General features: G+C 45.4%; 1 protein-coding gene across 1 annotated transcript in view; it reads left to right on the forward strand.

The window, feature by feature from the left end:
* The window catches only part of LOC135518982 (amine oxidase [flavin-containing]), a 68,887-nt gene extending 57,212 nt beyond the window's left edge, over window positions 1–11,675 (forward strand). Inside the window, exons 8-15 of the mRNA XM_064943981.1 lie at window positions 561–720; window positions 2,924–3,020; window positions 3,135–3,188; window positions 3,345–3,402; window positions 5,708–5,805; window positions 8,116–8,227; window positions 8,340–8,402; window positions 8,553–11,675. Of these exons, the coding sequence (XP_064800053.1) occupies window positions 561–720; window positions 2,924–3,020; window positions 3,135–3,188; window positions 3,345–3,402; window positions 5,708–5,805; window positions 8,116–8,227; window positions 8,340–8,402; window positions 8,553–8,708 (798 nt within the window). The 3' untranslated portion in view covers window positions 8,709–11,675. The remainder of the gene's footprint in view (window positions 1–560; window positions 721–2,923; window positions 3,021–3,134; window positions 3,189–3,344; window positions 3,403–5,707; window positions 5,806–8,115; window positions 8,228–8,339; window positions 8,403–8,552) is intronic.
* Window positions 11,676–13,547: the final 1,872 nt, after the last annotated feature.

A 13,547-nucleotide genomic window follows, 5' to 3' on the forward strand; every position in this document is an offset into this window, starting at 1 on the left:
CTCCTGAGGTTGAAGAGGCACTGCTGCGCCTTCTTCACCACTCTGTCTGTGTGGGTGGACCAATTTAAGTTTGTCCGTCATGTGTACGCCGAGGAACTTAAAACTTACTACCCTCTCCACTACTGTCCCGTTGATGTGGACAGTGGGGTGCTCCCTCTGCTGTTTCCTGAAGTCCACGATCATCTCCTTTGTTTTGTTGACGTTGAGTGTGAGGTCATTTTCCTGTTTGTGTGTGTGTGTTTGTGTGCATGAGCGAGCACATATGTGTAAGCCAGATGGATTGTTGTCAGTAAGCTGGTCTTCATCTCTCTGTCCAGGCGACATCCTCTCCCCCAGATAAAACCCATTAAGCAGTAGCATAGAGCTGCTTAGCCACCGGGGTGGACTGGAGATGTACACACTACCCACTGGGCACAGACCTCAATTCAACTCCTATTCCACATTGGTTCAGTGTAATTTCATTGAAATGACGTGGAAACAATGTTGATTCATACAGTGTGTGCCCAGTGGGTATACACTACACACTACACAGTTCTCAACTCGTGTTTTGTTTCTCCCAGGCCAAGTATGTGATTGTGGCGACCCCTCCTGGTCTGAACCTGAAGATGCACTTCAACCCCGAGCTGCCCCCTCTCAGAAACCAGCTGATCCACAGGGTCCCCATGGGCTCTGTCATCAAATGTATTGTCTACTACAGAGAGAACTTCTGGAGGAAGAAAGGTAACAAGGGAGGAAGGGAGGGAAGGTCCATGGGCTCTGTCATCAAATGCATGGTCTACTATGGAGAGAACTTATAATAAAATAATATATCCCATTTAGCAGACGCTTTTGTCCAAAGCGACTTACAAGTCGGCTGGGGCCACTACTTTTTTACATATGGGTGGTCCCAGCGGGAATCGAACCCACGACGCTTGGCGTTGCAAGCGCCATGCTCTACCGACTGAGCTACACAGGACTTGAGTGATAATCTCCTCTTCTCCTCATCCCTGATCCTCTCTCTCCTCTCTCTCCTCTCTCTCCCTGATCCTCTCTCTCCTCATCCCTGATCCTCTCTCTCCTCTCCACTCCTCTGCATCCCTGATCTTCTCTCTCTCCTCTTCTCTTCATCCCTGATCCTTCTCCTCTCTTCATCCCTGATCCTCTCTCTCCTCCGCATCCCTGATCCTCTCTCTCCTCTCCGCTCCACCTCATCCCTGATCCTCTCTCTCCTCCGCATCCCTGATCCTCTCTCCTCTCCGCTCCACCTCATCCCTGATCCTCTCTCTCCTCTCCGCTCCACCTCATCCCTGATCCTCTCTCTCCTCCGCATCCCTGATCCTCTCTCCTCTCTGCTCCACCTCATCCCTGATCCTCTCTCTCCTCTCCTCTCCTCTCTTCTGCATCCCTGATCCTCTCTCTCCTCTCCGCTCCTCTTCATCCCTGACCCTCTCTCTCCTCCACATCCCTGATCCTCTCTCTCCTCCGCATCCCTGATCCTCTCTCTCCTCCGCATCCCTGATCCTCTCTCTCCTCTCCGCTCCACCTCATCCCTGATCCTCTCTCTCCTCTCCTCTCCGCCTCACCTCATCCCTGATCCTCTCTCTCCTCTCCTCTCCGCTCCTCCTCATCCCTGATCCTCTCTCTCCTCTCCTCCTCATCCCTGATCCTCTCTCGCCTCTCCGCTCCACCTCATCCCTGATCCTCTCTCACCTCTCCTCTCCGCTCCTCCTCATCCTCTCTCTCCTCTCTCTCCTCTCCGCTCCTCCTCATCCCTGATCCTCTCTCTCCTCTCCTCTCCGCTCCACCTCATTCCTGATCCTCTCTCTCCTCTCCGCTCCTCTTCATCCCTGATCCTCTCTCTCCTCTCCGCTCCTCCTCATCCCTGATCCTCTCTCTCCTCTCCGCTCCTCCTCATCCCTGATCCTCTCTCTCCTCTCCGCTCCACCTCATCCCTGATCCTCTCTCGCCTCTCCTCTCCGCTCCTCCTCATCCCTGATCCTCTCTCTCCTCTCCACTCCACCTCATTCCTGATCCTCTCTCTCCTCTCCGCTCCTCCTCATTCCTGACCCTCTCTCTCCTCCACATCCCTGATCCTCTCTCTCCTCCGCATCCCTGATCCTCTCTCTCCTCCGCATCCCTGATCCTCTCTCTCCTCTCCGCTCCACCTCATCCCTGATCCTCTCTCTCCTCTCCTCTCCGCCTCACCTCATCCCTGATCCTCTCTCTCCTCTCCTCTCCGCTCCACCCTCCTCATCCCTGATCCTCTCTCTCCTCTCCTCCTCATCCCTGATCCTCTCTCGCCTCTCCGCTCCACCTCATCCCTGATCCTCTCTCACCTCTCCTCTCCGCTCCTCCTCATCCTCTCTCTCCTCTCTCTCCTCTCCGCTCCTCCTCATCCCTGATCCTCTCTCTCCTCTCCTCTCCGCTCCACCTCATTCCTGATCCTCTCTCTCCTCTCCGCTCCATCCCTGATCCTCTCTCTCCTCTCCGCTCCTCCTCATCCCTGATCCTCTCTCTCCTCTCCGCTCCTCCTCATCCCTGATCCTCTCTCTCCTCTCCGCTCCACCTCATCCCTGATCCTCTCTCGCCTCTCCTCTCCGCTCCTCCTCATCCCTGATCCTCTCTCTCCTCTCCACTCCACCTCATTCCTGATCCTCTCTCTCCTCTCCGCTCCTCCTCATTCCTGATCCTCTCTCTCCTCTCCGCTCCTCCTCATCCCTGATCCCCTCTCTCCTCTCCGCTCCTCCTCATCCCTGATCCTCTCTCTCCTCTCCTCTCCGCTCCTCCTCATCCCTGATCCTCTCTCTCCTCTCCGCTCCTCCTCATCCCTGATCCTCTCTCTCCTCTCCGCTCCACCTCATCCCCGATCCTCTCTCTCCTCTCTCTTCTCCTCTCTTCCTGTCCTCCTCCTCTCCTGCATCCTTCTCCTTTCTCTCTCTTTCAGGGTACTGTGGCACTATGGTGATCGAGGAGGAAGAGGCCCCCATTGGCTTGACTCTGGATGACACAAAGCCCGATGGGACTGTGCCCGCCATTATGGGGTAAACACAACTTTAGTTTCCTGTATCCCAACATGATTACCCATAGAGAATGAGAAACTGTGGTTTACTTAGTGGTATTACTGTAACTTTATTTCTTCTGTTCCTATGCCTTAGCTTCATCCTGGCCCGCAAGTGCAGGAAGCTATGTGGACTGACGAAAGAGGAGAGGTAACACCTGTCTGGCTGTTTCTCATGTTCAGTCCCGACAGTGTGTTTTACATCACTTCCTCATGTGTATACTATGCTAGTACGCATGTGTATCAGCATTAAGAGTTTAACCCTATCCCTTCCGTAACCCTTAAAGATGGTTGTTGCCCCCTGTAGGAAGAAGAGGATCTGTGAGATCTACTCCAGAGTGCTAGGCTCAGAGGAGGCTCTGCATGTGAGTGGAACCACTACTGCTGCCACTACTACTGCTGCTGCTACTACTGCTACTACTAATACTACTACTACTGCTGCTACTACCACCACTACTACTACTGCTGCTACTACCACTACTGCTGCTACTACTAATACTACTACTACTGCTGCTACTACCACCACTACTACTGCTGCTGCTACTACTAATACTACTACTACTGCTGCTACTACCACCATTACTACTACTGCTGCTACTGCTGCTACTACTACTACTGCTGCTGCTACTACTGCTACTAATGCTACTGCTACTACTGCTTCTATTACTGCCTCTACTACTGCTGCTGCTACTACTGCTACTACTAATACTACTACTACTGCTGCTACTACCACCACTACTACTACTGCTGCTACTACTACTACTGCTGCTACTACTAATACTACTACTACTGCTGCTACTACTAATACTACCACTACTGCGTGTACTACTGATCCTGCTTCTGCTGCTACTACTGCTTCTGCTACTGCTACCGCTTCTGCTGCTACTACTGCCTTTGCTGCTACTGCTACTGCTGCTACTACTGCTTCTACTACTGCTGCCGCTGCTACTGCTTCTACTGCATTTACATTAATGCTGCTATTGCTACTGCTTCTGCTGCTACTACTGCCTTTGCTGCTACTGCTACTGCCGCTGCTACTGCTTCTACTGCATTTACATTACATTTAAGTCATTTAGCAGACGCTCTTATCCAGAGCGACTTACAAATTGCTGCTACTGCTGCTACTACTGCTGCTACTGCTTCTACTGCTGCTACTACTACTCCTGCTGCTACTACTGCTGCTACTCCTGCTTCTACTACTGCTGCTGCTGCTACTACTGCTTCTGCTACTGCTGCTACTACTGCTACTGCTTCTGCTACTGCTGCTGCTGCTGCTACTACCACTACTACTACTACTGCTACTGCCTTTTCTACTGCTGCTACTACTACTGCTTCTGCTGCTATTACTGCTTCTGCTGCTATTGCTACTGCTACTACTGCTACTACTACTACTGCTATTACTGCTGTTACTACTGCTATTACTGCTGTTACTACTGATAATGCTGTTGCTACTGCTGCTACTGCTGCTGCTGCTACTGCTGCTGCTACTTCTGCTGCTACTACTGCTATTAGTACTACTATTACTACTAGTACTGCTACGCTCTTAGAAAAAAAGTGCTTTCTAGAACCTAAAAGGGTTCTTTGGCTGTCCCCATAGGATAACCCTTTATGGTTTTACATAGAACTCGAAAGGGTTCTACATGGATCCAAAAAGGGTTCTCCTATGGGAATACCCAAAGAACTCTTTTGGAACCCCTTTCTAACAGTGTAATACCACCACTACTGCTTGGAACTGGAAAGCTTAATTGAAACACCCCTGTTCTGCTAAAAAGCCAAAGGATGGGTCTGGAGAAATATAACCACTGTCAAAGGACTGACCATCCATTATACAGTTTCAACCACGGTTTGTGGCTATACAGTGTTTGCTTACATTTACATTGTCTACAAACATTCGAGTAAAACAACCCCCAACCAATACGAGTACCAACCCCCAGCCCGATACGAGTACCAACCCCCAGCCCGATACGAGTACCAGCCCGATACGAGTACCAACCCCCAGCCCGATACGAGTACCAGCCCGATACGAGTACCAACCCCCAGCCCGATACGAGTACCAACCCCCAGCCCGATACGAGTACCAGCCCGATACGAGTACCAACCCCCAGCCCGATACGAGTACCAACCCCCAGCCCGATACGAGTACCAGCCCGATACGAGTACCAACCCCCAGCCCGATACGAGTACCAGCCCGATACGAGTACTAGCCCGATACGAGTACCAGCCCCCAGCCCGATACGAGTACCAGCCCGATACGAGTACCAGCCCGATACGAGTACTAGCCCGATACGAGTACCAGCCCCCAGCCCGATACGAGTACCAGCCCGATACGAGTACCAGCCCGATACGAGTACTAGCCCGATACGAGTACCAGCCCCCAGCCCGATACGAGTACCAGCCCGATACGAGTACCAGCCCGATACGAGTACTAGCCCGATACGAGTACCAGCCCCCAGCCCGATACGAGTACTAACCCCCAGCCCGATACGAGTACCAGCCCCCAGCCCGATACGAGTACTAACCCCCAGCCCGATACGAGTACCAGCCCCCAGCCCGATACGAGTACCAACCCCCAGCCCGATACGAGTACCAGCCCGATACGAGTACTAGCCCGATACGAGTACCAGCCCCCAGCCCGATACGAGTACTAACCCCCAGCCCTCTCTGTCCCAGCCTGTGCACTATGAGGAGAAGAACTGGTGTGAGGAGGAGTATTCTGGAGGCTGCTACACTGCTTACTTCCCCCCTGGTATACTCACCCAGTACGGCAAGTAAGTCACAGACACACACACACACACAGTGATTCATATGTTGATGATGTAAAGAATATTTGCTGGTCTGTGGCGTGTAATGAGGAGCAACCAGATGCTGCACTTGATACATTTATAAAACTACTTATTCCAGTTACTAATTTATTTTATTTCACCTTTATTTACTTTTTATTTCACTAATAAGCACGTACCCATTAAGAAAATGACTGTATAAACTGTTAAATCCCCTTGGATTGATGAGGAATTTAAAAATTGTATGGTTGAGGCCAAAGGTATGGCAATTAAAAAATATATATATTTTACCTTTATTTAACTAGCCAAGTCAGTTAAGAACAAATTCTTATTTTCAATTAAGTCCAAGGAACAGTGGGTTATTTTGTCAGCTTGGGATTTGAATTTATAACCTTTCGGTTACTCGTCCAACGCTTTAACCACTAGGCTACCTGCCACACCAAGTCTGGCAGCCCAACTGAATAGCGAATGTACGGCAAATTAAGAAATCATGTGACTAAACTAAATGAAATGACATTTTGGGGAAAAAAGCCAACTCGGCTCCTTCAGAAGCAGATGGCTTATTCATCAAAAGTCCACTGTTATTGCAAACTACTTTAATGACTTTTTCATTGGCAAGATAAGCAAACTTAGGGATGACATGCCAGGAACAAACGCTGACACTACACATCCAAGTATATCGGACCAAATTATGAAAGACAAGAATTGTACTTTTGAATTCCGTAAAGTCAGTGTGGAAGAGGTGAAAAAATGATTGTCTATCAACAATGAAAAGCCACCGTGGTCTGACAATATAGATGGAAAATGACTGAGGATAATAGCAGATATATTGCCACTCCTATTTGCGGCATCTTCAATTTAGGCCTACGAGAGAGCATGTGCCCTCAGGCCTGGAGGGAAGCTAAAGTCCTTCCGCTACCCAAGAATAGTAAAGCCCCCTTTACTGACTCAAATAGCCGATCTGTCAGCCTGTTACCAACCCTTAGTAAACTTCAGAAAAAAAATGTTTGACCAGATACAATGCTATTTTACAGTAAGCAAATTGACAGCAGAATTTCAGCATGCTTATAGGGAAGGACACTCAACTAGCACTTACACTGACCGATGATTGGCTGAGAGAAATGTATGATAAAATGATTGTGGGGGCTGTCTTGTTAGACTTCAGTGCAGCTTTTGACATTATTGATCATAGTCTGCTGCTGTAAAAACGTATGTTATGGCTTTACACCCTTGCTATAGTGTGGATAAAGAGTTACTTAAATAGAACACAGAGGGTGTTCTTTAATGGAAGCCTATCAAATATAATCCAGTTAGAATCAGGGTAGCTGTTTAGGCCCCTTGCTTTAAAAACAAATTCTAACGACATGCCACTGACTTTGAGTAAAGCCAGAGTTTCTATGTATGCGGATGACTCAACACTGTAAACGTCAGCTACTACAGTGACTGAAATGACTGCAACACTCAACAAAGAGCTGCAGTTAGTTTCAGAGTGGGTGGCAAGGAATAAGTTAGCCCTAAATATATCTAAAACTAAAAGTATTGTATTTGGAACAAAACACCCACTAAACCCTAAACCTCAACTAAATCTTGTAATAAATAATGTGGAAATTGAAGTTGAGATGACTAAACTGCTTGGAGTAACACTAGACTGTAAACTGTCATGGTCAAAACATATTGATGCAGTAGTAGCTAAGATGGGGAGAAGTCTGTCTATAATAAATCACTGCTCTGCCTTCTTAACAACACTATCAACAAAGCAGGTCCTACAGGCCCTAGTTTTGTCGCACCTTGACTACTGTTCAGTCGTGTGGTCAGCTGCCAAAAAAAAATGACTGAGGAAAATTGCAATTGGCTCAGAACAGGGAAGCACGGCTGGCCATTGGATGTACAGAGAGAGCTAATTAATAATATGCATGTCAATCTGTCCTGGCTGAAAGTGGAGGAGAGATTGACTTCACTACTTTTATTTATGCTGAATGCACAGAGCTGTCTGTCTAAACTACTGGCACACAGCTCGGATACCCATGCATACCCCACAAGACATGCCACAAGAGATCCCCAAGTCATGGTCCCCAAGTCCAGAACAGACTATGGGAGGCACACAGTACTACATAGAGCCATGACTACATGGAACTCTATTCCACATCAAGTAACTGACGCAAGCAGTAAAATAAAAAATACATTTAAAAAATCATCTTACGGAACAAGCAGCTAATGGTGATTCATAATAAAAACAAATACACACTGTGTGACCTTATCTAACCTTTATATCCCTCCTCTCCTTCCCCCTCTGTGTAGGGTTCTCAGGGAGCCAGTAGGCAGGCTGTACTTTGCAGGAACAGAGACAGCTACTGAGTGGAGTGGCTACATGGAGGGGGCTGTTCAGGCAGGGGAGAGGGCTGCCAGAGAGGTGAGAGTCTTCATCATCATCATCATCATAATAATACACGTATTTATTTCATATACCTCCCTCCCTCTTGTGTATTGTTTTAGTATTATACATTAATTAATTGTTGTTCCAGGTCATGTATGAAATGGGCAGGATTCCACAGAGTCAGATCTGGCAAGCAGAGCCTGAGTCAGTGGTAAGGATTCAATGCGACCCAAAACAATGGATACTTAAGTCACATACCAAACTCATTTGGGTTAAAATGTAAAGTATCTAAAGGACATTATAGAAAGTAGACTTAGTGCTCCCCTAACTCTCTCCCCCATCTCCTCTCTCGCTCTAACAGGAAGTCCCAGCACTCCCGTTTGTCACCACCTTCTGGGAGCGAAACCTTCCATCTGTGGGCGGGTTCATCAACTTCCTGGGCGTAGCCTCCGTCCTGTCTGTTGCCACTGCAGCAGGCATGTTGGCCTATCAGAAGGGGCTTCTCACCCGGAGCTAAACCTAAACCCCTCCCACCACCTCCTCTCCTGCATCTCCAGAGGGCAATTCTCTGACGGCACACTATTCCCTTTACAATGCACTTCTTTTGACCACAACTGGAGTAGTGCTCCACTTTTGACCACATAGAGTTCTGGTTTAAAGTAATGCACTTTATAGGAAACAGGTTGCCATGTGAGACGTTGCCACTCTGTGTCATAGGCCTTGGTAAAGAAAGTTCAGCTCTGTCATTCACTGTGTTCTAAAAACATTGTTCTAAAAACCTCCATCCTCCACAGTGTCCCAACACAGGATCTATCAAGACCAGCTCACAATAATATTGTCTGTTCTGCTAAGATTGCTCTTTGATACCTGAGATGGGAGATGAGAGCGAATCCCTATAGCCAAAATAAGTCTGTGAATCAGACTCTCAAACCAATGAAGGATGACAACTCAATCGGAGTTATTGAAACAGTAGCTTATCCCAATGAAGTTATCATTCACACATCTGCATTGACTGTTTGAGAATGTGTGTTAATTACCTCTGCTGATTTTAGGTGCTGATTAATCTGATCTATAATGTCATAGAACCTGTAAAAACCAGCTCTAAGATTAAGTTTAGTAACAGTTTAGCAACGGCATAATATTGTCAGACTAGCTGTGTTATTAATGCATCCAGAATCCTTCATCCAGAGGTGTTGTGTTTCCGTTACGTTGCTCTCAACAGACATAGTATTCCTTGTAAAGAGAATGGAAACATTTTTTTATGTATTTTCAGGATTAGATTATTTAATTCATTGTTGCTGTATTATAATCTCCTATGAGTATATTTGAAATATTATGCATTTCATTTGATTTTTTTCCAATGAGGCTCGATCCTCTGATAGTCATGAACTGTGTTTTGAAGATACCCATTTAGAGTCCATCATTTTATTGTCTGGGACCATTTTTAAGAATACCGAACAACACAAAAATACTAAGAATATTACTACAGTAATACAAAAATATTATATTCTCTCATCTATGATTTCAGTAGGTAGATCTCCATCTATTATTTCACACGTGTAATTATGGAAAGGCTTTATTTGTAACTAAAAATGCTCTCATTGATACATATTGATTGATCATAGAAATATTTAAGGCATTATTTATTTAGCCGCCTACCCGTTAACCAGCTAAATAAACAATGCCTATATTTAAACGTATCGTCTTGATTCTCCCATGTATTTCTGCTGAAGCCAGAGCATACCCTATGGAAGAGGCACATCATTTACCAGAAAGTAGCCTTGTAGTTTTAGAATTTTTTTGTAGACTTTTTGAATGGTCTTCAATGGGCAAAAATGTAAGGCAATGGTCTTCAAGCTAAATACTTCGTAAATGTGGAAGTAAATTCATCCACAAACACAAATATAATTTTATACACATCTTGAACGATCGCTTACATGTTTTTTTAATGATGTGATCATCAAGCCCATTGAAAAGATTAGGGGACGTCACCTCCAAGTAAAGCAGGCGATGTGGATACTTTCAGAGGGTATTAAAGCTTCTAACTACAGCTAATTTGCCCGGGATACCGAAGAAGTCCAGTTTCACAGTATTTTCAGCAGATATTCCTCTCTTCGCCTAACAAATATGTATGAAACAGATTTCTATTCGATAATAAAGATCCCTCTAAAAAAATAAAAAAAATAACAAGACAACAGTGGAAGAAAATAAAATGTGAGTGAAATAACATCAATATCTAGATCTATAGATGAACAGAATTACTGCTCTGAGTAGATAAGAGAATCAACCTGTAAGATCATCCGTTCTGAAGCATACTGTACAGTCGGTCTTACAGTGAGTGGTGGAACATTGTGGTGTTGTCCCTAAAGACGTGTGCGTACGTCGTGAGTGTAGTCCATCTTGCCTTAATATAAGTTGTGGTGTTTTGACATTTTTCAAGTGCCTGTGTGACTCGCACTCATTTCCCATCCCCCCTCCCGCTGTACCCCCTGTCTGGTTCATTTGGCGTTAACTCGAGCTCATTGGCCACTTTTGGATTGAGTGCTCATTCTGATATGTCTTAATTTCTTGTTCTTAATTTTTTTTTTTACATTTGTGTATTGTTACTGTTTTGCTAGATATTGCGGCACTGTTGGTGCTAGAAACATAAGCTTCATGCTGCATCTGCGATAACATCTGCAAAAATGTGTTCGTGACCAATGAAATGTGATTTGATTTTGACACCTTCTTAGGCCATTGACTCTGTTTCCGGCAGGCGAGCGCCTGAGGCTGAACACAATCATGCGAACATCCATGATGCTACAGTTCGCTTTCTGGCACCAGCTGTGTATGTATGAATCTTAAAATGGCAGACTGTGAACTGTGTAAATCCGCCCATACATCTCGAGCTAAACTATCGATCTATATGTTCTGAAATGTTGTTATTGCTGTACTCCTCAGATATGCTATCTATCCCTTAGCTTAGCTTACATCCTACCTTGACACTAAACTTGAACCCCTACCCCCAGGCTCCAAGCATTTCTTCTTTTTGCATTTGATTCACCTCAAAGTAACTTTTGCTCAGAGGCCTGGTTGTAACCAGAATCAGATGAGTAGGGATTGGACCATGATGTCAAGAAAGATCCCAATATTCTCATAGAAGTATAGTAGAAGAACAGTCTGTTTGTTCTGATGGAAAACTAGTGAACGGAACTACAGGAACCAACTGGAAACAGCTGCTCCCTGGTGTCCTGGATGACATCACCAGTGTCCTGGTTCTCTGTGTGACATCATCAGTGTCCTGGTTCCCTGTGTGACATCATCCGTGTCTAATCCCTCTGTGAGACTGCTTCTAGGCCTGACACTGTCTGTTCTATTCCGTCCCTCTCTCAATGGCTGGCTGTGTGTGAAATGTCATACCTTCTAATCGGCTAATTGCATTCTTTGATGTCTTTATATGATTCCTCTACAAAGATGGTGATAAAAACATTGACTTTACCTCCTACTGGTCTCTCTCTGGATCATTTGTCTTGTGTGTGTGTGTGTGTGTGTGTGTGTGTGTGTGTGTGTGTGTGTGTGTGTGTGTGTGTGTGTGTGTGTGTGTGTGTGTGTGTGTGTGTGTGTGTGTGTGGACGTGTTTAACTATACTTGTGGGGACCAGAAGTCCCCACAAGAATAGTACACGAACAAACACTTGACCAACTGGGGGCATTTTTGTTAGGTCAAATGCTATTTCTAGGATTAAGCTTAGAATTAGTGTTAGAATTAGGTTTAGGAGCTAGGGCTAGTTTTAGGGTTGGGTTTAGGGGTTAGGAGGAAATAGAATTTTGAATGGAACTGAATTATGTGTCCCCCACAAGGTTAGTTTTACAAGATTGCGTGTGTGTATATTTATTTTTTCTCCAAGCATCTTGGCTCCGATCCATGGATGTTCAAGTCGATGTCACTGACATGAGTTTCTGCCCTTTTCTCTACCTCACCTGGAAGATTCATATAATCTTAACAGATTAATTTAATTATGACAACACTCACAGCTGAAATATCCCGTAGTGAGATAGGGTCTAATAAGAAGATAGTTGATGCGGTTGTTTATACTGCCACATGGTGAGATATGGCCTAATAGGAAGATAGTTGATGTGATAACTGAGACGGTATAGATATGGTCTGGTTATGTACATATACAGTACCAGTCAAAGGTTTGGACATACCTACTCATTCAAGGGTTTTTCTTTATTTTTTACTATTTTCTACACTGGAATAATGGTGAAGACATCAAAACTATGAAATAACACATGGATTCATGTACTAACCCAAAAAGTGTTAAATAAATATATAGAAAACAAAATATATTTTAGATTCTTCAGCTTTGCACACTCTTGGCATTCTCTCAACCAGCTTCACCTGGAATGCTTTTCCAACAGTCTTGAAGGAGTTGCCACATAAGCTGAGCACTTGTTGGCTGCTTTTCCTTCAATTTACGCTACAACACATCCCAAACCATCTCAATTGGGCTGAGGTCGGGTGATTGTGGTGGCCAGGTCATCTGATGCAGCACTCCATCTCTCTCCTTCTTGGTTATATAGCCCTTACACGGACAGGTGCGTTTTGTGTCATTGTCCTATTGAAAAAGAAATGATTGTCCCACTAAGCGCAAACCAGATGGGATGGCATATAGTTGCAGAATGCTGTGGTACCCATTCTGGTTAAGGGTGCCTTGAATTCAAAATAAATCACGGACAGTGTCACCAACAAAGCACCCCCAAGCCATCACACCTCCTCCTCCATGCTTCATGGTGGGAACCACACATGCAGAGACCATCCGTTCACCTACTCTGCGTCTCACAAAGACACTTAAATTGGAACCAAAAATCTCAAATTTGGACTCATCAGACCAAAGGACAGATTTCTAACAGTCTAATGTCCATTGCTCGTGTTTTTTGGCCCAAGCAAGTCTCTTCTTATTATTGGTGTCCTTTAGTAGTGGTTTATTTTCAGCAATTCGACCATGAAGGCCTGATTTATGAAGGCCAAGAGGGACTTGCCTAGTTAAATAAAGGTTAAATTAAAAATTCACACAGTCTCCTCTGAACAGTTGATGTTGAGATGAGTCTGTTGCGAACTCTGTGAAGCATTTATCTGGGCTGCAATTTCTGAGCCTGGTAACTCTAATGAACTTATACTCTGCAGCAGAGGTAACTCTGGGTCTTCCTTTCCTGTGCTGGTCCTCATGAGAGCCAGTTTCATCATAGCGCTTGATGGTTTTTGCGACTGCACTGCAAACATTGTCTAAGTTCTTGAAATGTTCTGCATTGACTGACCTTCATGTCTTGAAGTAATGATGGACTGTCGTTTCTCTTTGCTTATATGAGCTGTTCTT

The sequence above is a fragment of the Oncorhynchus masou genome, chromosome 29 (assembly GCF_036934945.1).
Source record: "Oncorhynchus masou masou isolate Uvic2021 chromosome 29, UVic_Omas_1.1, whole genome shotgun sequence".
NCBI classification, from domain to species: domain Eukaryota; kingdom Metazoa; phylum Chordata; class Actinopteri; order Salmoniformes; family Salmonidae; genus Oncorhynchus; species Oncorhynchus masou.